Source organism: Terrapene carolina, unplaced genomic scaffold, assembly GCF_002925995.2.
Source record: "Terrapene carolina triunguis isolate 2854851 unplaced genomic scaffold, T_m_triunguis-2.0 Scaffold69, whole genome shotgun sequence".
NCBI classification, from domain to species: Eukaryota; Metazoa; Chordata; order Testudines; family Emydidae; genus Terrapene; species Terrapene triunguis.
The window spans coordinates 10,242,561-10,265,794 of record NW_020664420.1 but is presented as its reverse complement, the minus strand read 5'-3'; the positions used below and the strand labels follow the sequence as shown (position 1 = coordinate 10,265,794).

At 44.3% G+C, this 23,234-nt stretch overlaps 1 protein-coding gene across 2 annotated transcripts in view; it reads right to left on the bottom strand.

The window, feature by feature from the left end:
• MAPK4 (mitogen-activated protein kinase 4) overlaps window positions 1-22,477 on the bottom strand; it is a 61,123-nt gene extending 38,646 nt beyond the window's left edge. For both annotated transcript variants that reach the window (XM_024204258.2, XM_024204257.2), the window contains exon 1: window positions 21,932-22,477. In XM_024204258.2, coding sequence (XP_024060026.1) covers window positions 21,932-22,477 — 546 coding nt within the window. The remainder of the gene's footprint in view (window positions 1-21,931) is intronic.
• Between the last annotated feature and the right edge of the window lie 757 nt (window positions 22,478-23,234).

The following is a 23,234-nucleotide window of genomic DNA, read 5'->3' as shown; positions in this document are numbered from 1 at the left end:
CCCCTGTATTTTTCCAGAACTACATGCAGCTCTGCAGATGGAGAAATGTTATCATAGCTTAACCTCTGTTCCCAAGGCAATACATTTGCTCAGTTGTAGGAAGATTATATAAGGGTTTAAATAATCTGGCCTTAGATAATTATGCCAGATTTTAGATGTACTGTGTCAGAGTTTAGATAGTTATGTCAAAACTGACAAGGTAGAAAGGTTTTTAATCCTCTGTAGTTTTTGGTGTGCTTAAGTTTTCTCTATCTTCGCATGGGCACACAGCCAAAGTGCCTGGATCCTACAAACCCTTTCGGAGTCTCATTTATTTTAATTTGTGAACAAGAACTACTTGCTTAATAGGGGGTTGCAAAATTGCCCCAGGTTACTTGCTGCTAATGCTTGCCTCTTCCTTGTAAGTCTGCCTTTTTAAGTCTTACCACCTAATCTCCTCTTCCTTGTAAGTCTGCCTTTAAGTCTTACCACCTAATCTCCTCTTCCAAATAACAGACGTCACTTAGACTCTCTTCGCCAGCCCAGGAGGACGGATGTGCAGACAGCAGAAGGCACAGAGTGAAGAAGCTCAGAAGATACATTTTTAGGTGGGATACTATCCACAAGAAGGAGCCACGAATGTAACAATACTTAAAACACTTTAGGGACCATGATCCTAGCCTCACTGATGTCAGTGGCAAAACTCCCTTTGGCTTCAGCATGGCCAGGATTTTACCCCTGATGTACATGAAATCACTCGCCCATCACTGAAATGTCACTGCCTAGAGGGTACAAAGTGGCAGCCTTTGCTCAGAGAGAAGAGAGCAACCTATCATGCAACACACTGGCTAATCTCTCATGATGGACTATAAAACTGCTGTGGAGCTGTTAAACTACATTATGCAATAAATACATCTTTCAAGAGTGACTCTATGTTTCCGGAAAGCAGATACTGCATTTAAATGTTTGGCCATTCAGTCACTTTCAGTCACCTGTCTTTCCATCTCACAATGGAGCTGCCTCTACCATTTGGCTTTCATGGGGCAAATCCTGACCCTGAGGTTCTCTGGAGTTCACAGTCGGCCACAGCTCTAAGGTCCAGCAGTCTAAATTTACTCAGAGGCTTGGAATATACTGCATTAGAAGTAGGTTCAGGAGAAATAGATCAGTGGGGAGAGTTCAGGTGAGACTGGCAAAGATGCAAGACAAATGCGGTTTAGTACCAGCCCCACCACATGAAATATAAATATGCATACACAGTCATGGCAGAGCAACAGCAAACTCTATATTAAGATGGCATATGTGTTTCCACAATAACCCCACGCTTTGAATACATCATAACTTTCTCAAACGTTCACATTTTGGAGCTGAAATATACCATGGAGTATCATTAAGAGACACTGTCAACTTGAAATCTAGATAATTTAAAAATAACTGATTTAAAAGTAGTTTCAGGTGTCCCCATATCATTTTTGGTGTGTAATTTTACAGTGTCATTTTCCTATTTTTTCTCTTCTAGGCCACTATTATGCCTGAAGGCTCAGATCCTCAAAGGTATTTAGACGCAAGACTCCCATTGATTTCAATGGGAGTTAAGCACTTAAATAATTGAGGATCTGAGTCAAGTTCCACACAAACAACATGGGAAACTGACTAATTAGCTACAAGGAAATAGTGAAACTGACTTGTGGTGGGAGCCCTCACCCCTGCAGCACCCCCTGGCAGCCCAGTGCAGCATCACCATAATATCTGACTCAGTTTCCTCTTGTGAGCTTTCAGTAAGTCCCATGAAGCTTATGTATATTGAACAGTACCCCATCAGGGGTCTGTCTAGTTTATTTAACCCAATGATAGATCATCATACAAATAGGGCTCCACCTCAGCATCTCTAGCTCAAGAGGGAAGAGGGCTGAGTTAACCCCCAGTGGTCAAACCACAACAACCCTTCCTCAGAACAGCATATCATTCCGCTCATCTGGGGCTTCTGCTGCTACGTGGCAAAGTCCCGCCATAGGGCTAGGTTTTGCTGAAGTCAGCATTCAGAGCTCCTCCCTTGCAGAGCCTATCCCACCCAAGGAGCATTCTTCCTGGGTTCCCTTTCCTGGTAAGCCCCTCACCGGCCCTTTCCTTGGGACCGCTCTCTTTCTGTGTTCTACAGACTGTTCCTCTGCCCAGGAGCCCCTGTTCTCTAGCCCCCACTAAGGCTATTTCTACACTATGCAGCTTTTAGCGACACGGCTGTGTTGCTACTGCCATGCCGCTAAAAGGCACGCAGTGTAGCCGCTGTTTGTCAGCTCTCCTGCCGACAAAAAAACTTCCACCCCCAATGAGCGGCATTAGCTTTGTCGGCAGGAGAACACTCCTGCTGACAAAGCACTGTTTACACCGGTGCTTGTCCTCAGCAAAACTTTTGTCTTTTGGAGGGGTGTTTTTTTAACACCCCTGAAAGACAAAAAGTTTTGTCATTCAGTTGCCAGTGTAGACATAGGCTAAGTGTGTGTGTGTGTGGGGGGGGGGAATGGAACCTTCCTTTCATCAGGCCCAGATGCTTCTCTGCCTAATTAACTTCTTCCCAATTACTCAGAGAATTAATTAGTCCCAGGTGAATCTGAGCTGCCTCATTCCTCCTTGTGGAGCCTGGCAGAGGTAAGCTGAGCCCCTGATTAACTCAGAGGGCGAGTTACCCTCTGACATGACTACACACAAAGTAGGGTCAAACAATACATGAAAAACTGAAACATGGGGAAATAGTTGTTCTTTCCAATCTTTCAGCTACAGTAATTTTAGGTGTTGCTTGTAACAACAACAGAAGGTAAAACACATTAGAGAGAGAAAAGTGGGGCTTTTTTTGCCTGTATCCCTTTAATTCACACACTGACTGGGAGGCACATTGCACATAATGAAATTTTGTGATGTAGTAAGTGACAGATACACACACGCAATCAAGGTTACTGAATTATGAATGTACTTTGTTCTCTCCCCCCCCGCCCCGCCCTGCCCCAGGGTGTAGTTTTGTTCTGATCACGTCATAGTTTACTAGTTAATATCCCTGGAATAATGGAAAAATCTTACCAGCATGAGACTTCACTAAACACTTTGCTGAGAAGTGGTGAGAAGTGTTTTAAATTTGAGATTCTCCTTTACTTTTCTAGCTCTCACAAATCAGGCAGCCCTGCAAGCACATGACCCAAAGCCAACTCTGCTTCACTGGACTTACTCCAGAGTTATAGTGTATCTGACATTGGACCCTAGCCTTCTGAGTAGTGCGTAAAGAGCAAAGGATGGGTACAAGGTACCAATCTCATATGACAGCTTGTAGCTCCTGCAATCAGTGGGATTTCTGCCATTGACTTCAATAGGAGCTGGAATGGTTCCTGGTTCTAAGAACTGCAAAGGGAGGGGGAGGGAATCTGAAATAAAAACAAATAAAAGCTTTTGGAATAATGCTGATACAACAGCAGATTGATTCCACTGCAGCTTTTTTTTTTAATGCATTTTTTTTAAAAAAAAGAGTGGGTGACAAATTGAATTTGTCTGGTTTACAGGCCGAACACTCTTCCTGGCTCAGAGCAAAGCACAATAAAAATGTCATTTTGCATGACTCTTAAAAAACGTGACATGTATTCTCATTCTCTTTGGATTACGGAATCAGTTTATTTAATTACCCCGGCCTATTATAAGCTTCGTCAAAGGAAGGAACAACAAGGGCAAGAGGAAAAAATAAAAAATAACCAAAGTCTGTGCTCTTGAGAGCACCGTGTTCCAGAGGAGCAAGAGCAGCCAAGGGTTGGCTCATCCATCAAGTGCAAACATGCAATCAAGGCTTGGCATTGTCTGAATGTAGGGCATAGGCAGTACTTGAAGACAGCACCAATGGGACCACCAGAATACCAAATGTTAGCTACTTAATAGATATTTGTTCTGCAGTGATTGTTCAGCAGTGCTGGCTAAGTTACCTCAGAAGACAACACAGGCATATAAAATAATTAGAACAACACACGAAAGGGATGGGAAAAAATGCATGTTCTTTCCAGTTACTTCCTCCTTCTTAATAAAGCCATCTGCTCACATTTAACTGTGAGGGCACTGGGTTCCACCACTGTAACTGGGAGAGGTCCCATTTTTTCCTATTTTAAAGATTTCCTCATGATTAACCAACTGAAATTTTGTTTTGATTGAGCTGAGGGTGATTATATTGGACCCCTTAGCAAGTGCACAACAAATGAGAGGCTTTAACTTGCAAGATTTAAAGACATTTTGGAAACAAGTTACCAAAAGGTCTCCCTTAACAAGGGTAATTACGTCCTTGCTAAATGCAAATTCATGCTAATAAAAGTCATAATTAAATTCGCAAGTATTAGGAGTAAGGAACTTGCAAAAGAGACTGAAATTGTAGTACCCTGTCATATCATTTACAGGGACTTGGGCCAGAGTAGTGAACAGATTAACTCTATTAATGCAACCAAAACCTGAAGGAGAGTTATGGGTTCCAATTCTGATCTTGACTACACCTGTGTTAAAATCAGAAGAAACTCTAATGAAGTCAACAGAGTTACATGGTTGGAAGTGAGATCAGAATCAGACGTTCTGAGTTTTGTCACTCTACTGAGTGATGAGACAGCCAGTGTATTACATATTCTTCCTATTAGGTAAACCAGTCCCAAGTGCTTGAGGTTCAATGTAGTTCAAATCCCACTTGGGGTGCCATTTTGTAACAGCTCCATGGCTGAATACACACAGACACCAGTGATCAGAATCCTTCTGAATTATGTCGTGCACACGAGAGCAAACGTGCACTTGCATTCTGAATGACCTTATTTTAGTTTAGCCATTCTAATTGGTTTCCTTACCATACAAAATGTGGTAGAGATGGTTAGGACAAATCAACCGAAATCATACCACCCATAAAAGACAACTCCACACAACCGGTGATTTATCCTACTCAAATGATAAAAGCAACAGGGACCTTGGTGCAGGGATTTTACTGAAACTAAATGACCCATACGAGTTAACAAGATGAGACTGCCCAAAGGTCTGAAAATAAACCAAATGTTCACAAGTTCCAAAACAGCAATTTTCCAGTTAGGCTACAGAAGCTGCTGCAATTGGGCAGCTAATTAGCAGAAATAGGCCTGAACTAAAACCATGTCTGAAAGGGCCCTCTTCCCCACCCTCCACCCCCAGTTATGGAAAAGTCCAGATTTCACAGCTGGTCCATATAACCAAGACCCCCAGATCAAAACAGCTGCAAAATTGAGCCAACATCCAGACTCACATGTCTAAACTCAGGTCCATGGAGCCACTAACTCGTGGTAACTTTGACGTTTAAAAAATATTTATTTGTCTAAATCTACTGATTCCACACATCATCTAACAGCCACGTGAGACCCTGAAGGTGTGATCATTCTAGCACGGTGTGTAGTATTTTTAACCTGATACGCTGCTGTCAGGAGAGAGGCATGTGGAGGTCTACAGAATCAAACAGAACTAGATTTTCCTCTCCCCAGGTTGCTTGTGCAGTGCCAATGAAACTCAGTTGAATTAATCATTCATTTTTTTCCCTCTCTCACCTCTGAGCTCCTCGGATGGAATCCTTACCATCCAACAGGGAACTTCAGTACACAGGCTTTGTGGCGGTGACATACAAAAAGGAAGTGGGAATGAAATTCTCCTCTTGACCTGCAGAGCACCTCTGCTGTCACCCAACAACTGCTACTCTGGTAATGGTCAGGGATACGTTTGTCTTACATGAAGTTTTTGGGCAAAGGAGCTGTGTAGGTCACGGCCCGGATGGCCAATGGCCACACTGCTCCATGCTACTGCAGAGTACGCTACCCTTAAGCACTGCTCTGGATGCAGTCTCTTTGTATAGCATCTCTGGAACTCACAGGGAAACCCTGGCAGTTCCACTATAGTGGCAGAATTCAATATTTCTTTTTATGTCGACTGAGAATATCAAAGTTTATTTTTAAGCATTTTTTAAATTTTTATTGATTTAAATTTTCACAGTTGTGGGCAATTGGGAGGGGTTCAGACAATAATTATTTAACGATGGTAGACATTGAGATTCACAAAGGTGAAGCTTTATAATCATTTAAATATACTTATATCAAACTCTGGTAAGTTCTCAAGCAGCATTTTCCTTACTTTGCCTATCTGTACACTTCAATTTTTATCGATGGAAATATTTTTTGTCAGCTGGTGTATATGGTGAAACTGATGTTTACTGACATTTACTGATAAAAAAATTATCCTTCCAAGCATACTTATAGTCCAGGCCTTGCACACCTGGAGTAGAGAAGAAGCAGGATTTCTCCTTGAAGGCCTATTACTCCAAGCACAGCACTAACCACAAAGCCAGGGGGCATGGACCAGCGTTCACGTCGCACTCCCCGTCAGTATCCGGCCTGGGCCGGGAAAGCTAATGATCCAACCAGTGGACCAAATTTGGTGATGTATCCTAGTCACGTGCCACCGGAGACATGTTGTGCATACGCGAAGAAGAAGAAAACCGCAAAGCCAACGCCAGCTTGCGAGATGAATGGGTCAATGAATAAATAAATACACCAGAAATATTCTCCCTCCCTTTCATAATCTTAAACTGACACAGAACAAGCATTATAAGTCCTGTTCCCACCACCACACCCAAGTCATTTCTAGAAATTTGGCAGCATTCTGGGGTTGCTGGCTAAAGTGCCAATAGATTCAAAGAGAGAAGAGGGCAGAGTGGGCAAGGGAGAGGTGGGACTGAGCCAGGGTCTGGAGTTCAACAGATGCAGAACTTTTGCAATGGCCCATTACAATGAGATAGGTTTTGGTTCCGACCCACATCTAGCTAATGGTAAAAACTCCTTACAATGTTTTCATAGCTTATGTCTAAGGATTCTCCCGGCATCTAGAGCTACCTTGGGTTATCCAGTGTGGGACGATGATCATTCCTGCATTGTTCAAAGAAGCTTTCCTCTGTAAAGGACAGTACTGATGATGATAAGCAGCATTCAACATAACCTACTCTCTCCCTGACAAGAAAAATGAGACAAGGCAGAAGGGAGCCTGCAAATTTGGGTACTCCTTTATACCTAGGCAAAGTGCATATAAGACGCTACTACTGGTCTGAGCCTGCACAGGTGTCAATGAGTACCCAGCATGCAAGGGAATGGAGTCTTTATCATCTTCTCTCCCCTGGTCTAGAGACACACTTTCCATTTACTGGTGAGTCTCATCTTATGTGCATTTAACATGCGCGAATTCAACTTTGCGCAGTCGGCAAAAACAAAAACAAAAGACAAAAGTAACAATTTAAATACTGTACCTGTAGTGCGGGCGATTCCGCCCACCATTACACTCAATGTAATTTTGACTATATGTGATTTTCGCTTTACGCGCTGACAGCAGAACGTAACCCCAGCGTAAGATGAGACTCACCTGTACTTACCAGGCCCTGGTGAGAAACAGTTACTGTACTGGTATGCTTTTAAGTAGCGCTTTCCCTGAAACTACACTTCTTGCTTCAGTTAATTAGAACCTGGTGAAACAGAAATTCGACTCAGAGGAGGTCCCCACAGTTGCTTTAGACCCCCATCCTGCATTCCTTACAAAGAAAAAAGTCTATGGACCTGAGGAAGGAGAGCAAGATCAGGCCCTGAGATGTCACTGAGCTCATCAACTGTGCAGGAGAAACAGAAATATGCAGGACTAACCACAAGTTCTGGCAGGTACCGAATCATAGATGTTGCTGAAGGAAATGAACTACGGGACCAACTCACCCATCCCCTGCCAATGCAGAATTGTTCATTATGGGAGAGATTTTCAAAGGCACAAAGGGCAGTTATTACCCAGCTCTCATTGACATTCCTCGCCGAAAGTCAGTGGGATTTAGGCACACAGCTGGCCTTTGCAAATCTCCTATAGTAGTACATGTCCAGTCTACAATTTATGTCCTAGCTGATGGGACTGCCCTTGCCAGACATCAATGCAGCTTGATAGATCTCTCACTGTCAGGGTTTTCTTCCCCTTGATATTCAGCCGATGTTTTCCCATTATTAATTTCATCCAATTACTTTTAATTAAACCCCAGTGTACTTCCTCAGATATTACCTCTGCAACTTCAACAATTACATACTTCAAATATTCATAGGCTATTGTGTCCTCCACTGCAGATGGCATTTAACCAAGCCATACAGAGTTTTTTCTTTTAAAACTTTCCTCATCAGTCAATTGCATCAGTTCCCAATCATTTTTGTTGCTCTTCTCTGAAATGAACTCCTAAATCTGAATTGCTTTTCTCTGAATACAGCTTGTCTATATCTTTCTGGTCCCCAAAACGGAATACAGATTCCAGGTATGGTCTTCTTCATTAAGACATATTTATTTTTTATGTAAAGTCCACACATTTTCTGTTAATTATTTGGTATCTCAATTTTTTTTAAATATATTTTGCTTTTTTAAAAAGTAATTCCACTTAACTACTACTAACTTGCTACCTGACCAAGTGTGTTAATTTTGAGGCCTAACAAACTTGACATTGCCCCTTTAAATCCTGAAAATTGGTATTTCTAAAGGAAGAGCCATACCAGGTCATTCTACAAGCATCAGTGGAGATGTCAAAACAAAGACAATTTCAGCTGTAGCAAATGACAGGGAAAGAGTCTTCACACACCAACTCATGGGGTTAAAAGTTTAAAGTTTTAATTCAACCCGTCATAAAATATTAAAAGAAATAAAATAAAGAAAAGAGGAGAGAATGGAAGAATCTAATGTTTTTGCAGCAACTTGCCAGCTTTTTGCATCTTTGGATTCATCTTTTTGGATCTTTGCCTGAAATTCACCTCTGGATACATATGCACTTTCCACTGACTTCAAGCCACTGGGCTTGGCTTGTAGTGGTTCTGAGCAACTCCAGCCCCTACTGATTTTATCTGGAACTGTAGGGCCAGATGTTCAAATGAGCTCAGGGCCAGATGATCAAGTGCTCAGCTCTTATCATTGGGGCCATATTTCCCACAGTGCTTGGTACCCAGCAGCCCCCGGGGGACACTTATGACCTGACTTTGGAAAGAGTTGAGGCCCCAACAGGTTGAGCTCTTTTGGAAGACCCAGCCATTTATTTAAGTACCCTAATGGGAGCTGAACGCTGGTTAAAATCTGGCCCTGGTTGTGGGTGCTAAACTCTTTTGAAAATTTGAGCCTTGTGTTAGAGTAAATCAGTCTTTAAGGTTAAGTAACTGATGTAGCATGACAGGGAGGGAGTGTGATATAATGGATGCAGATAGGAGTCAAGACCCTTGGGTTCTTTCCCAACTCTGCTCTGTGATTTTTAGTAGAAATTGGCCTAAACTGTAAAATTCAAATCCAGATTTTGAATCCATGGGCAACGGGACGGTGGGGTTGAGAGCTGTTTGTTTCTGCTCATTATAGAAAAAGTGCCCTGACTCTGAAATCCAGATCCAGGTTCAGATTTCAGACGCTCCCCTTCCCCGGAGTCTGGGGGGTGTCTGGATCCTGGATTTTGATTGTGACCCATCTGTAGCATTTCAGAGTGATCTGAAGGTGAGGGAGGCTGCTTGATAAATGTCAATTGGGCGGCAGCTCCAAATACAAAGGCAGCCTGCAAGAAAGCACAGAATCAGGAATGAATAAGGGAAACAAAGAAATGTTAAGGAGACTTGAGCAGAATGCTGAGTGCAGGAGGGATGTAGGAAGCAATGAGATCAGAGATGTAGGAGTGGTACTGTGGAGTGCTCTGAAGATGAGAAGCTTGAACTGAATGGCAATACAGAAGGGAAGCTGATGATTTAAGAAAGGGAAAAAGTGGTCTTGGCTGCGTTTTGGATAGATGAAAAAGGCTTGGCATAGTGGGGGAGGATGAATTTGATGTTTTTAGTGGGAGGAGCAGCAGAAGGATTTAGTGACTGCTGGGATATGAGACAGAAGGAGCTCAGATGACCAGACTGAAGAGGTAGTATCAGTGAGAGCAGCGGGAAGGGAGAGGGGCTGGGATCAAGATGATGAACTCAGAGTTAATTATTCACCATTACTAGATTTGATATTCTCTGACCGGCAGAAGCATTTGCAAATGTCTCAACATCCAGGGGGGAAATTTAGTAACTTGATCAGAGATGGGCCTGAGATTTAAGACTCCAGATCTGAACAGCCTCAGAATTTGGAGACCCGGATGAGTCTGAATTCTGCAGCCTGTGCTCATCTCCGTGGTTAATTGAAACATCTAATTATCTGATGCAGTGAGTACCTTTGAAAAGGTTCAGAAGGATACCTCGGTGATAAGCACTGTACAAATGCTTAGAGAGAGACAGAGATGCGTTTCTTTGTCACTGATCAGTCTCAATGATGAAAGTGGCCAGCTTTTTCCACCAGCATCTTCCAGTAGTGGAGAGCGCTCCCTTTCCATATATAATTATCCTAATTAATGCCTGCTTGCTGTAATTCATATAAACAAGATACACTGCCAGGAAAAGACTATTATTAAGCCTGATTTTTTAAAAACTGTATTTACAGCATCAGTCACAATATGCAGTAGCTATTATCTGCCATTTTGTTACTCAGCTGGAGGGCTACAAGGGAGGGAGGGGTTGGACCGGAGACACATTTGGTCGGAACAGCTGCAGTATTTTATGGTAAGTGATTGATATACAATCTGCAAGTTCTCAGATCCTAAACATCAATCTAAGCACATTCCAGTGATGACAAATCACCAAAAAACAAGCACTAAAAGGTGATTTCTTGTCATGGAGTCCTGCAAGTGAAATGTTCTTTAAGGGAAACAATTCTGCACTAGGCTCTAAGGGGTTGGACCTGCCAGATCTTTTATAACAATTCACTGCCTACAGATATAGCAGCTGGGAGGTGGGTTGCATTTATTATTATTATATATTACAGTAGAGCCTAATGGACCCAACCAACATGAACACATAGTATGAGACAGTCTTTGCCCCAAAGAGCTTACAGTCTAAATGGACAAGACCAACAAAGGATGGGAAGTGAAACAGGGGCACAAAGCATTGAAGTCACTTGTCTAAGGGCCACCCAGAAGGTCAGAGGCAAAACTGGGACTAGAACAAAAGGTTTTCTCCAGCCTAGTCTAGGGGGCCTATCCACTGGACCACAGACTCTCTTCATGTCAGACGGTGCTGTGCTTACCACTTGTATCCTGGTCCTTGTAGCAATTCAGACTAACCAGGAATGCTCAAGGAACATCGCTGCTTCATTCAATATTTTCACAGGAGGTGACCCTTAGAAATGGGACAGAGCACTAAAAGAACGGAGGCTGTGAATGTTGTTGTTGATGACACAACACTACTCAGCCTCAGATTAGACATAGCAACCATGAAACACACCCACTAGTGCTACGCAACTGCCTGCAGGAGGGATGGAGGTAAGGTGCGGATGGGAATTCCCCCGGCATATGGAAAATGTTACATAGTGTAAGTAGGAAAGTCATATTGCTATGACTAGCTTTAAGCTTACGATCCTCTCCTCTGATTGGCAAATACAGCCCTCCCCCATCACCTGACTGTACAAATAACTAACATATTCCAGAGTGTGTCTGTACTGGAAGCTCATAACACAACAGTTAATCTATAGCACACAGGCCTCTGTTCTTATGCCTGACCCTGTCCTAGAGTCACAGATTATGAAGCCAGAAGGGACTACTGTGATGATCTAGTCTGACCTCCTGTATAACACGGGCCATAGGATTTCCCTGAATTAATTCCTGTTTGCACAAGAGCACCTCTTTTAGGAATCCTAACTCTTTGAATTTTATGTGCCCTGTTTTCCTGTTACAGAGCAGGGTGTTTTTATTCAACACCGCAATCTCTTGACACTAGGAGGGAATCAGAAGGTGTTAACGTGATGGCATTTTCCAAAGGTGTATCCCACGAGGAGGCACTGACCCCCGGCATCTCTCTTTCCGCCAGCACTGGCTGATATTAATCCAACACACAACTGCTTGGGAATAACAGTAATTCTGCTACAGAAGTGGTCAGACAACTATCACTATCTTGTACTCTGACAGGAAGATGATATTCTTTAAGTCAGTTACTTTACGTATTCATGCAGCACAGTGTTATTTGGAATACATTTCTTTAAAAGTTACCCTTCCTTAGGAAAGGCATTTGCTTTGTACATGTCTGGCCAAGACACCTATTTCTAAAGGTAGGAGCCTCTTGTTGGACTGGGAGGTGGTAGTGTGCAATGACTGAACCAAGGGATTGGTAGTGTGCATTCTTGGCTTCTATTCCCTCTTCTGCCAATAATGTGCTATCTGAGGAAGGGGCTGTACGGCAGCGTACAGACTGGCCAGCTGGGGAAGGAAAAAGAAGAATCCCAACTACAGGTCACTGCACATCTCTTTCTTCTGGGCTTGTTTTATTTCAAAACCAAGACTCAAAACCAGAACAAATCAACTCAAACCACTGGGTAAATAACCACCCAAGGTCTTTCCAGGTACAGCCAGCAGGAGAGGAGAAGGCATAGCCTTCCTCTGCAATAGCCATTTCCCCTTTTCCTTTTATAACCCCACCCAGATCAGACATGTGATAGGCTGGAATGGAGTAATCCTATGCATGCTGGAGTGCATTTACACCTTGCCACAGGGATAAATTCAGCAGCTGCAAAGAAAGAGACCAACTCTCATGCTCAGAAGGACCCAGTTAAAGAGCAACAAACAACATCCTACTTTACTGACCTACTGCACAATTAACTAGTAATTGTACCAGAAACTAGTTGGGGGTATTTTCTTGTCAGCATCAGCAGACGTGATATTTTGCTCTCAGTTTGATCACAGAAATCTGTGATCATATGGAGAAGAACTGCATGTCTTGGCAGGTCAGATAATGGAAGGATAAATATGGAAGGAAACAGCAGGACCTAGCAGCACGACAGCTAGAACGAGGAGCATGTGCTGTAGGGTTTGCAATATCCCAGCAGCACAGATAACGAAGTTTTGCAGCATGGTAGCGTCTATTCCTGATAGAGAATGTTCATTAAACTTCAACCAGGCTTCACTAATACCGCAAAGCCACAGACTGAGGCCATGAGGCATTAAGCATCCCTAGCTTCCATTGAAATCAGTTAGTATTAGACCCTTAATTCAGCAAGTTCTTAACTCTCTTGTGTTTCCATTACTCTGGGGGAAGCCTTAACTCTTCACACAAAGTAAGACCGGCACTAGGAAAGGAGGAATTTGATTGGTCACTGGAAGTTCTAAACCCTGCAACAATTGGGCAATATCATCAGGGCTCGGAACCTTGAGACCCTTAATGTCATAACTTGCGCAAGCGTGTTTCGATGCCATCCTCATTGCCAATGTAGAATCTCTCAAAGCTGGTTGGACCCAAGCAGTAACTCTTGGTTTCCCAGTGGCACATGTAGAAGGGATTCAGGTCCCCTACCCTCCAGCTCAGGCATGGCTTCTCAAGATGTCTGTCCCCATCTCAAGTTGCATGTACAGGAGGAAACCATTTCCCTCCTTGGGGACAATTCCTTGATCTATCCACAGAGCCAAATTCCTCTCTTTGCCCCCAACTCCTTGTCGGTCAGGAACTGGGATCCCCTGTGGCAATACACCAGTTTCCACAATAAGGAGGAGGCAGTGAACTTGCCTTTCCGGCTACCAAGTCTGGCCGCCATGTGGCTGCACCTGGGCTAGTATGTTGACCTGCTGGGGCACATTGCAGCCCCATGCACCAGGATCCCTGACCGTTTGCCCACATGTGCCCTGTTCCCTGACACATAAGACACCTCAGATCTCTATGATCTCTCTTTGGTGGGTCATTATAGAGCCTTCACTCCCTCCAGAGTGTGATTACCCACTTCCAGAGGGTGGGGTGCACTCATCTGTGTGTTCCTCCCCCCGCTCCCTCTCTGAGAACATCCTCCTAAGGAACATCTGCCCTTGTGCCTTCACCTCTCGTGGAGTGGAATCACCCACTTCTCCCGCTCTTAGACCTGTCCCTGTGGATCAGACATGCTCACCTTGCAATCCAACTAGGTTCAGCACCCATGGTTCTTCACAGATGAATACGATACAGCTCCTTCTCTCCTACAGCTTCCCATAGAAAACTCAGCGAGAGAGGCTGCCAGAAAACAGCAGTACCTTGAAAGATGGGTGATCAGTAGCATAGATAAAATATGATATGAATGGAGAGCAGCACATAGGATTACTACCCTTTGGGATGGCTTAACTGCCAAGATACTGCCATGCTGAATTAAGTATGTTTGCAGCAAAAATACAGCATGGGTTGTTTTAATAACTGAGGGTGGAATTGACTTCAGTACCTTAAATAGATTACTTTGTGGGATGCTGTAGCTGCCTGTGAATATATTGCTGCACAGAGGAGGCTACAGTATATAACTCAGTAATTGCTTTAGAGAAAGTTCCACTTTTGGAGCTGGGTCACTCCTCCCATGCAAACCTAGGGTCTGCGAGAGTGGGAAAGGGAAACTGTAAAGTAGCCCTTATTGAGCTTCCCAGATTATTCCATCGGGAGGGGTTGGCTTTGTTCCCCCACCCCCGATGAAACAAAGAGGTTCAGGCATTAGAGCTCAGATCTCTCGGATCAGCTGAAGGACACAGCATTCTCCACCTCAGACACTGCTTACCCTGCATGGACCCTGGGGCTCCCCTCCCTGCATATTCACACTGCTCCCAAGCAGGCCCGGTGCCACTGGCGGGACATTTGCCCCACCAAATAATCTTAAAGGGGACCCAAATCCTGGTCAGAAAGATCAAAATTATAAATCACAGCAAAATACTAACACAGTAGCCAAATTTTACTTTTTTAAGCTCTTAAACTCCAAGATTTTCCAGGATTCTGACTAGTTCCAGAACGCTTGGAAGGTTGTTTGTTTTTTAAAACGGCAACATCCAGAGACCCCAAAATACCCACTTGTCCCCACAATAATGATACCCTACCACCAGCCCTGCTCCTAAGGACTATCCATCTGCCACCATTTTGGGACCTTCCATCCTATAAAGTCAGGGAAGATTCAAACCACAGAAGGTTTTCCCAGAAAAGTTAGCAAAGGTTCAGGTTCTTGTCATTGGGCTCAACTCTAGGAAGGAAGGTCTGTGTGATATACTCTTCCTACCAGCTCTTCAGTCCTGCCCCCAGAACACCCCATTCCTGTATACAGATCTAACACAACACAGTGAGCTCTCCAGGGATAGGGCAGATAGTGCTACAGAGGCAGTTGTGAACAAGGGTGAAAGTAACTTAAAGGATTTACCAGTATGCCAGAGTCCTGAGTAGGGGGCGGGGCCTCAACTGGAAGAGGTGGGGCCTTTAGAGCCCTGGACCCTTTAAATCCAGATTTAAAGGGCCCCAGGCTCTGGCTGTGGTAGTGGCGGCTGGGAGGCCCAGGGCCTTTAAATCACTGCCGGAGCTACCAGCTGCAGAGGTGGCTGGAAGCCCTGGGGCTTGGGGGCCATTTAAAGGGCCTGGGGCTCCGGCCGCTGCTACCACCCTGGGCCCTTTAATCTCCGCTGGCTCTGGCAGCGGGGCTTGGGCGACAATTTAAAGGGCGTGGGGTGCTAGCGGCAGCCGGACCCCCGGGCCCTTTAAATCGCCACCTGAGCCCCACTGCCGGAGCCCCGGGGTAGCAGCAGCAGCTGGGGGTTCTGGCGGTGATTTACAGGGCCGGGGCTCCCAGCCGCCGCTACCGCAGCGGAGCCCCGGGGCCTTTAAATCACCGCCAGAGCCCTGGGGGTCCCAGCCACCTCCACTACCCGGGGGGCTCCGGCAGCGGGGCTCTGCGGCAATTTAAAGCCCCAGACCCTTTAAATTGCCACCTGGGGAAGCTGGTCCGGTACAGCATACCAGCTCTTGCCGGTACACCATACCACATTTTCTGCCAATGTATGGTGAGAACCATGTATAGATTCTAAGAGGAAGAGCTGGCTTTGAAACCCTGCCCACTCCCCATCCTCCCTTGCTTTCTGCTTCTAAGGCCTTTTCTGTACAGGGACATTTTCTTGGTCTAAGCTAAGCTGTGAATTTAAACAGATAGGGTTACAATAGTTTAACCATTGTGTGGACACTCTGGTAGAAGAGTGTCCCTACATGGGACTAAACGGGTATAAATATATCTGTATAACCAGTATAGCTTCCCAGGTAAGCAGGGCCGAAGATATCCAAGTCCAACTCCTGAGCTCTTTCCTAGTCCCTGAACCTGCCTCCCTTGTAACAATGTGTTAGTACCTCATGCCCCGAGCAGTGTCTTCGATCTGGTGGAGTAAGGCGCTTACTCAATGGGAGTAAAGGTGACAGTCTCTGCCCGACCTCCAATTTAAACCGTCCTGACTTAGGCAATACCCCCAATGATGTAAATAAGAGGTTGCTCTGAGTAAGGACTTCTGGGTGTGGCCCCGGCTGGCCATGGCATAGTACTTGCCCTTTGTCCTCCTAAGTAATATTTAATGGCCATACAGTTCTATTCTATTACTATGAGTGGTTAACTCTACTCCACCAGCTGGAACGAAAAGGGCATTTGACCTTCAACCTTTCAGCCTTGATCACAGCAAAGACCATGCCGGTTTGAACTAGGTTCTCCTGGTTTAATTCAACCTTAAGCTAATTATAAGAGGACAGATAGTTTGGGTATGTACAGCACAGTACAAAAGAAATCTGTGCAATGAGGAGAGGTTCCGTTCATACAGCCAGTCTCCTACCTCACTAACCTATAAACCCTACAGAACAGGATTTCTCATGAAACCTTTTTAATGCCAGATTTGTGTAGTTCACCTTTGTGCTGTTATCTGAGTCTCCCAATAGGGAATGTACAGTATTTGCATTACAATGCACTATGCAAGGTGCCAAGGAGTGGGAGGCTTTATAAAGTATTTGGTCCTTGACCTCAATGAAAGAAGATAATTGCATCTCAAAGGTTTGCTCCTGGTTACATAAGAAGGAATAAGTATAATCCAGATAGATGTGGTAGGTTAAAAATAATGGTTTTTAAACAGGTTGCTCATGTTCAGTGAGCTCCATTCTAATCTTTGCTGCTTTCTCCCTTATAAGGTACAGCGTCCGGCATCACTCCCCCCTTTTGGCACATTCTGAAGTTAGACAATAACATTTCTTTCCCTCTCAGTTTTACCCTCAATAGAGCAGGCAACGTGTTTTCCACCATATGTTTCTAATAGAGATTGAAATTACCGTGGCTTTTTGAAAGAGGGATCCAAACTGAAATACAATATCTGAACAACCAACTCCCGCAACACCCCGAAGGTATTTAAAATTCAAATCCTGATCCACAGCCACATTTAGTGCCTTGAACCCTTTTTCACTTGTTTCCTTTTGCACCGACAGCTCTGATCATACAGGCATACTTAATCATGCCTTAGCACGGGGCGCGGGGGGACCCCTTTCAAAGCTACGTGTCTACGAAACTACCCTTTCAGCTCAGCTCTGTGTAAAATATTACTTGACAAACCCTCACTGCAGAGCCAACAGGAGTGCACGATGGGGTGAAATCCTAGCCCCATTTAAGTCAATGGCAAAACTCCCACTGACGTCAGGAGTGCGCAGATAGGCCCTGTATAAACAGCAGCCTTTGCATCTTTTGCAATATTTTTTAATTTCTCAATGGCAGAAGGATGGAGTTTTGATAAGTATCTACAAAGCCAGAGGCCAGGCTCTGCTACCTTAGACAGGCTGATTCTGCTACCCTTGGGTTCAGTGACAGCAGACTTCATGAGTAGCCCCGTTGATTTCAGTGGGATGACTCACAGAGTGAAGTGTCACTCAGTGGGTTCAATCAGAAGTCATAACCCATCCCAGGCCTGCTCATGGGTCAGCACAGCTATACAATGCCCCTTATTTGCATTACTTACTTCCTGAATTGAAAGGTGCCAATCCAGCCCGATGGGAATGAAAATGGCAGAACCTATCCGTGGTGGGAGAGACATAAGAAGCCATTACTGTGTAAGCTGAACAGACTAGACAGGATACATTGCCTTCATGGGGGGGAGGCAGTGTGGGCAAGTGAAGGAAGGTTTAGACAACGACTCAGAAAATCTGTTCCTGGTTCTGCCACTGGTTTGCTGGGTGACCATGGTCAAGTTGCATCTCTGAGCCTCAATTTCCCCACCTGTAAAATGGGGATAATGATACTGATCTCCTTCGTAAAGCACTTTGCGATCTAGAGAGAAAATCCACTCCATAAGAGCGACATGTCATTACTATTGGCTTCATTCTATGGCAAATCACAATCCTCCACAGCACGAGAAATAATCTCCCTAGTGACAGTTCTTTGATGCATTAAGTCCTAGCTCTGCCTTAAACATCAGGCTTTTTCAAGTCCTATTGCTTCCTCATTGTCTTACCCAAGCAGAGGTTTGCATCATGCAATGTCAGGAGGGATTTGCTTTTATTATTCATTGCTGAAGGCAAGGGATGTTAGATAAAACCCCATGGAAATCACCACCTGCATTCCCCCCTCCCCCACAGAACATATTTTACATTCCTCATTCTGTGCATCTCTCTCTTTCATCTGGATTAGTCAGGCAGTTACGATCAGCTCCTGCTGAGCAGTAAAAGCGTACAGCAAGGGCACAAAGTGCCATTTAACAAGGTACCATGGGCATAGTTCTCAGTAACAGGATATTCCCTTTGCACGAGCATTGCACTGCAATTTGCTATGTTAAGACAAGTTGATCATTTATCCTGCTCTCAACAGTGGAGCTGTTTGAACTAGTCCAGTCTGGTACAAAAAAAAAAAAAAAAAAAAAAAAAAACCCCCCCCCCCCAAAAAAAAAAAAACCAACCAACCTTCAGTAGCAAACATGAAGAGACTGAAAATACTGCAGCAACACAGCTTCCAGTCTAATCCTGGTTTAACTATATGAAGGTATCTCTGCCTAAGCTCCATTCAAAATACTTTTCTAGTAAGCATTAGATATTGTAAATCTGTGGCCACCTAGGACTTCATATTTGTCAATGTGCTGAACACCACAGTACAGCTGAACTTCACAGTGACAGACAGATCGCTGAGCCTTTTGCTCCAACTGAGCTAAAGAAGAATCTCCATTAGCTATAAGTCGTATAAGGCCTATGACACACAGCTGAGCCATCCTAAGTCCTTCCAGTAGAGAGCAGTGGTGCACATACACACACTAATACCATTACAGAATGAATGGTGCGCATTGATCATGCTGCACAAGGTCAAAAGACAGGAGCTTGCTGGCTGGACCACACACTTGGTGGTGTTGTGTTTTATATAGCTGCAGCTTCTCCTGCTTAGAGAGTTATGTAAGAATCTTAAACTGTTATATGCCATTAATCGGGCACTTAAAATGCAAGTCAGGCACTACAATCTACTTGGTTGGATTTGTGATGTTTTCTGGAGTTTACATAGTGCTTGGTGAAGCCTTAAATGACAGATTTTCTGTTTCCTAATAGGCTGGAGTCTAAAGAGAACCCAGTCTTCTTATTTAGACGTCTCGTCTCAGAAACAAGCGAGAGGAACTAATTAGTGGGACTGCCAGGCTAACCAGAGCAGAACATCCATACAACAAGAATCAAGATCTGACTGATTTTGTGATAAGGGGCAAACAGATTGGCAAATATGTATCTTTAGCTGAATGTAAAATATATAATGAAGGATGGATGGTATGTTTTTGACATAAGAAAAACAAAGGGAGATAGACCTAGTTTACTAACAGCATCAGAATATGCACCGTGCATTGGTCAGTGATTCAGATAAAGCAGAAAAGGGGCTGCATTTCAGAGTGGTTAGATACATCAGTTTATAATATAGTCTACCCTTGTTCCACATACAAAAATCCCAGATGAGGTCAGCTAGACCAGTGGCTCTCAACCTTTCTACTGTACCCCTTTCAGGAGTCTGATTTGTCTTGGGTATCCCCAATTTCACCTCACTTAAAAACTACTTGCTTACAAAATCAGACATAAAAATACAAGTGTCTCAGCACACTATTACTGAAAAATTGCTTATTTTCTCATTTTACCATATAATTATAAAATAAATCAATTGGAATATAAATATTGTACTTACATTTCAGTGTATAGTATAAACAAGTAATTGTCTATATGAAACTTTTAGTTTGTACTGACTTTACTAGTGCTTTTTATGTAGCCTGTTGTAAAACTAGGAAAATACCTGGCTGAGTTGATGTACCCCCTGGAAGGCCTCTGCGTACCCCAAGAATCACTGAGCTAGAGCACTGCATAATGACCAAGTGCAATATGTGTTTCTAGGGTGCAAAAAAGAATTGGATAAGTTCATGGAGGACAGGCCCATCAATGGCTATTAACCAGGATGGGCAGAGATGCAAAAACATGCTTTGAAGTGTCCCTAGCCTCTGTTTGGCAGAAGCTGGGAATGGACGATGGTTCACTTGATGATTACCTGCTCTGATCAGTCCCTCTGAAGCACCTGGCATTGGCCACTGTCGGAAGACAGGATACTGGGCTAGATGGACCATTGGTCTGACCCAGTATGGCCATGCTTATGTTCTTATCACCATTTCGCCTCTGAAGACTAGGCTGAGTGCGCTAGAGAAATGTGTTTGGTGGTTTCAGCTAAGTCCTCGTGGATGCTCATACACAATCCTTTCTGGCAAGATGGCACAGACTAGAAGAGCAGGGCTGTGGCAGGACAAGAGTAACACAGAGGAAACCAAGGAGAGCACAGCCTGAGTCAGGCCTGCAAGATTTGACCTTAAAGAATGAAAAGTGATATAAATGCGCCCTGCTGACGAGAGATCCGAGGCCTGATTCTCCACTGTTTGCACCTTGCATAGCCACTTACACTAGGCAAAGTGGGGGTAAAATTCTATCACCTGTGAGCATGAATTGAAAAGTCAGATGTGGCCACACTTTTGCATAGGTGTGAAAGGTGAAAGCACCACACAACTGTGAAATGTGTGTTATAGTCCCCGTCCCCAAAGTAGCTAGGCCACGTAGAATTTAACAGCCTGCTACTGCTAGCTGCTACCTCCTCAGCTCACGTGTGCTTTGGTGCTGAAGTGCACAAGTTCAAACCTGGCTGATGAGCTGGTAAGGAACAGAAGAGAGTGGAGAATCAGCTCCTTGGTATGTAGCCTGAAGCACTCAGATCCATCCCCAGATTTCAAGTACTCCAAGAGTAGTTAGGTCTGGGGGATTAGTTTGGGCTCATGCTGTTCAAATTTCTCACTGTTCAAATTTCTGTTGAACAGCCACTAAATAGTGCATGAGAGAGAAGGTTCCATGGCATAGCTACAGCAGCCATTCACCCTGGAACAGGAAGACAGAATTAGAACCTGACATAGGACCAACCTCAAAAAGTTTGAGCTGCTCCAATTACAACAGCAAAATTCATCAGGCAGCCCCTTCCCCCACCCCCATCACTGCCCAGGAGGCTGTGGCTGCAAAAAAAAGCCCCTGGTGGCTGCATACGACCACGGTGACTGCATTTGAGAAATGATACACTAGAGAAGGATTGCTATGATTCTGCAGTGTGCCGGGGGTTGAGGAAGTTCTATGCACTGACACCCAGAAATATCTCCTAGAAATAGAGCATAATACTAACAGAAGGTGTTCTGGGCAGCTGCAACAGGTGCCCAGAATAGGAACAATAAGTAGTTTCCCCTTAGAAGAAGTGCTGTGGTCCTAGTGCTTGCAGTCACAAATATGTAGATACCAAGAGGCTGAAGAAGCAGCAATGGAAGAGTGGGCCTAAGATGCAGGTTCTCCTCTAACACCAGTGTTAAGTCAGGAATAACTCAAATGCAGTCTATAGAATTCTATGGATGCAAAACTAGTGTATCAGAATCAGGTCCACTGCCCAGAACTGAACATGAATCCAGAGCTGAGCTCTTCCAAAATTTGTGGGGGCTGATCAGTTCTGGGGATTTGGTTTGAGCCCATCTCTCCCTCGGACAGCAATCTGACAGACACAGAAAGAGTAGCGGTTTCATTTCACATACCTTATGAGAGTAATGTTGATCTACAATCCTTGCCAGCCCAAAGTCGCCAATCTTCAACACCAGGTCCTCTGTGCTGATGAAAATGTTGGCAGGCTTGAGGTCTCTGTGCAGTATATTAGCTGAGTGGATGTACTTCAGCCCTCTCAACAGCTGGTACATGAAGAGTTTGGCATGTTCCTCTGTCAACGTTCCTTGCTCCAGTAGTCGAGCCAGGTCAGTCTCCATGTACTCCTGGATTATGTACACCGTGTTAAACTTGAAAATTTCCCCTTGCAGATCGGCTCCCTTAGGCCCCAACACCTCATACACTTTCACAACGTTGTCGTGGTCCAGCCGGCGGATGATCTTGATCTCTCGGAAGGCATGCTTCATGCTCCGCGCGTCGCTGATGGTGATCTTCTTCACAGCCACTTTGCGGCAGCTTTTGCTGTCAACCGCAGACAGAACCAGTCCATTTGCACCAACGCCCAGGGGCCTGAAATCAACAAAGCGGCAACCCAGATCGTAGCCATACATGCTGGCGATACAGTCGCACTTCTCTGCCATCGTTGGGCCCCGATCTTTCTTTATCACTTGAAAAACTGAGCAAGGCAAAGAACTTCCAGATCACAAATGTATCTTGAAATAAAGCAAGTCATTATTGCCCACAGATACCTGGGGGGTTGCTTGTTCTGAGCCCATAGTTTCAAAACAAGAAACTTCCAGCTACGTAGAAACGGTGAAAATAGATGTCTGAGCAAAATGATATATTTCAAAATAGATGGGGGAGGGGTGGAGGGAGACTTTCCAAAGAGCTTTGAAATTTGGAATGCAGAAAAAACAATGAAAAAATAGTTCTTCCTATCAAAACACAGTTAGTTTATTTTTCTTGAGGCTATTAAAAGATCCACTCCTCTAAGTTCTTCAGCCCCTCTCGCTTTTTTCTCCCAGAAGTCTACAATATATTGTTGAAATAATAGGCTAGCTGGTGTTTTAATTAACCTTTTTCCTAGGTCTCTGTATTCTCACTTACTTCAGGTGTTGCTTCACAGTGGAGTCAAGCTAGCAGTTTCAGCATTTAATGTGGGAATCTAGAATTGCTTTGGATCCCGCTAGCTTCCAACCATGACCTTCAGCCCCCCAAATTCCTCAAACAACCTTCAAACTGGAGAGCTACACTTTCCAGAGGTGAATTTGAATGCCAGTTTTCTTTCTCTGAAGCCAGTAGTTCAGCGAGACTTTGTTATTCTTTCTGCCACCCTCTCTCTATATACAGGCCCCATTTTCCATTTGGTAGGCAGAAGGGTTGACAGAAGTAAACCGC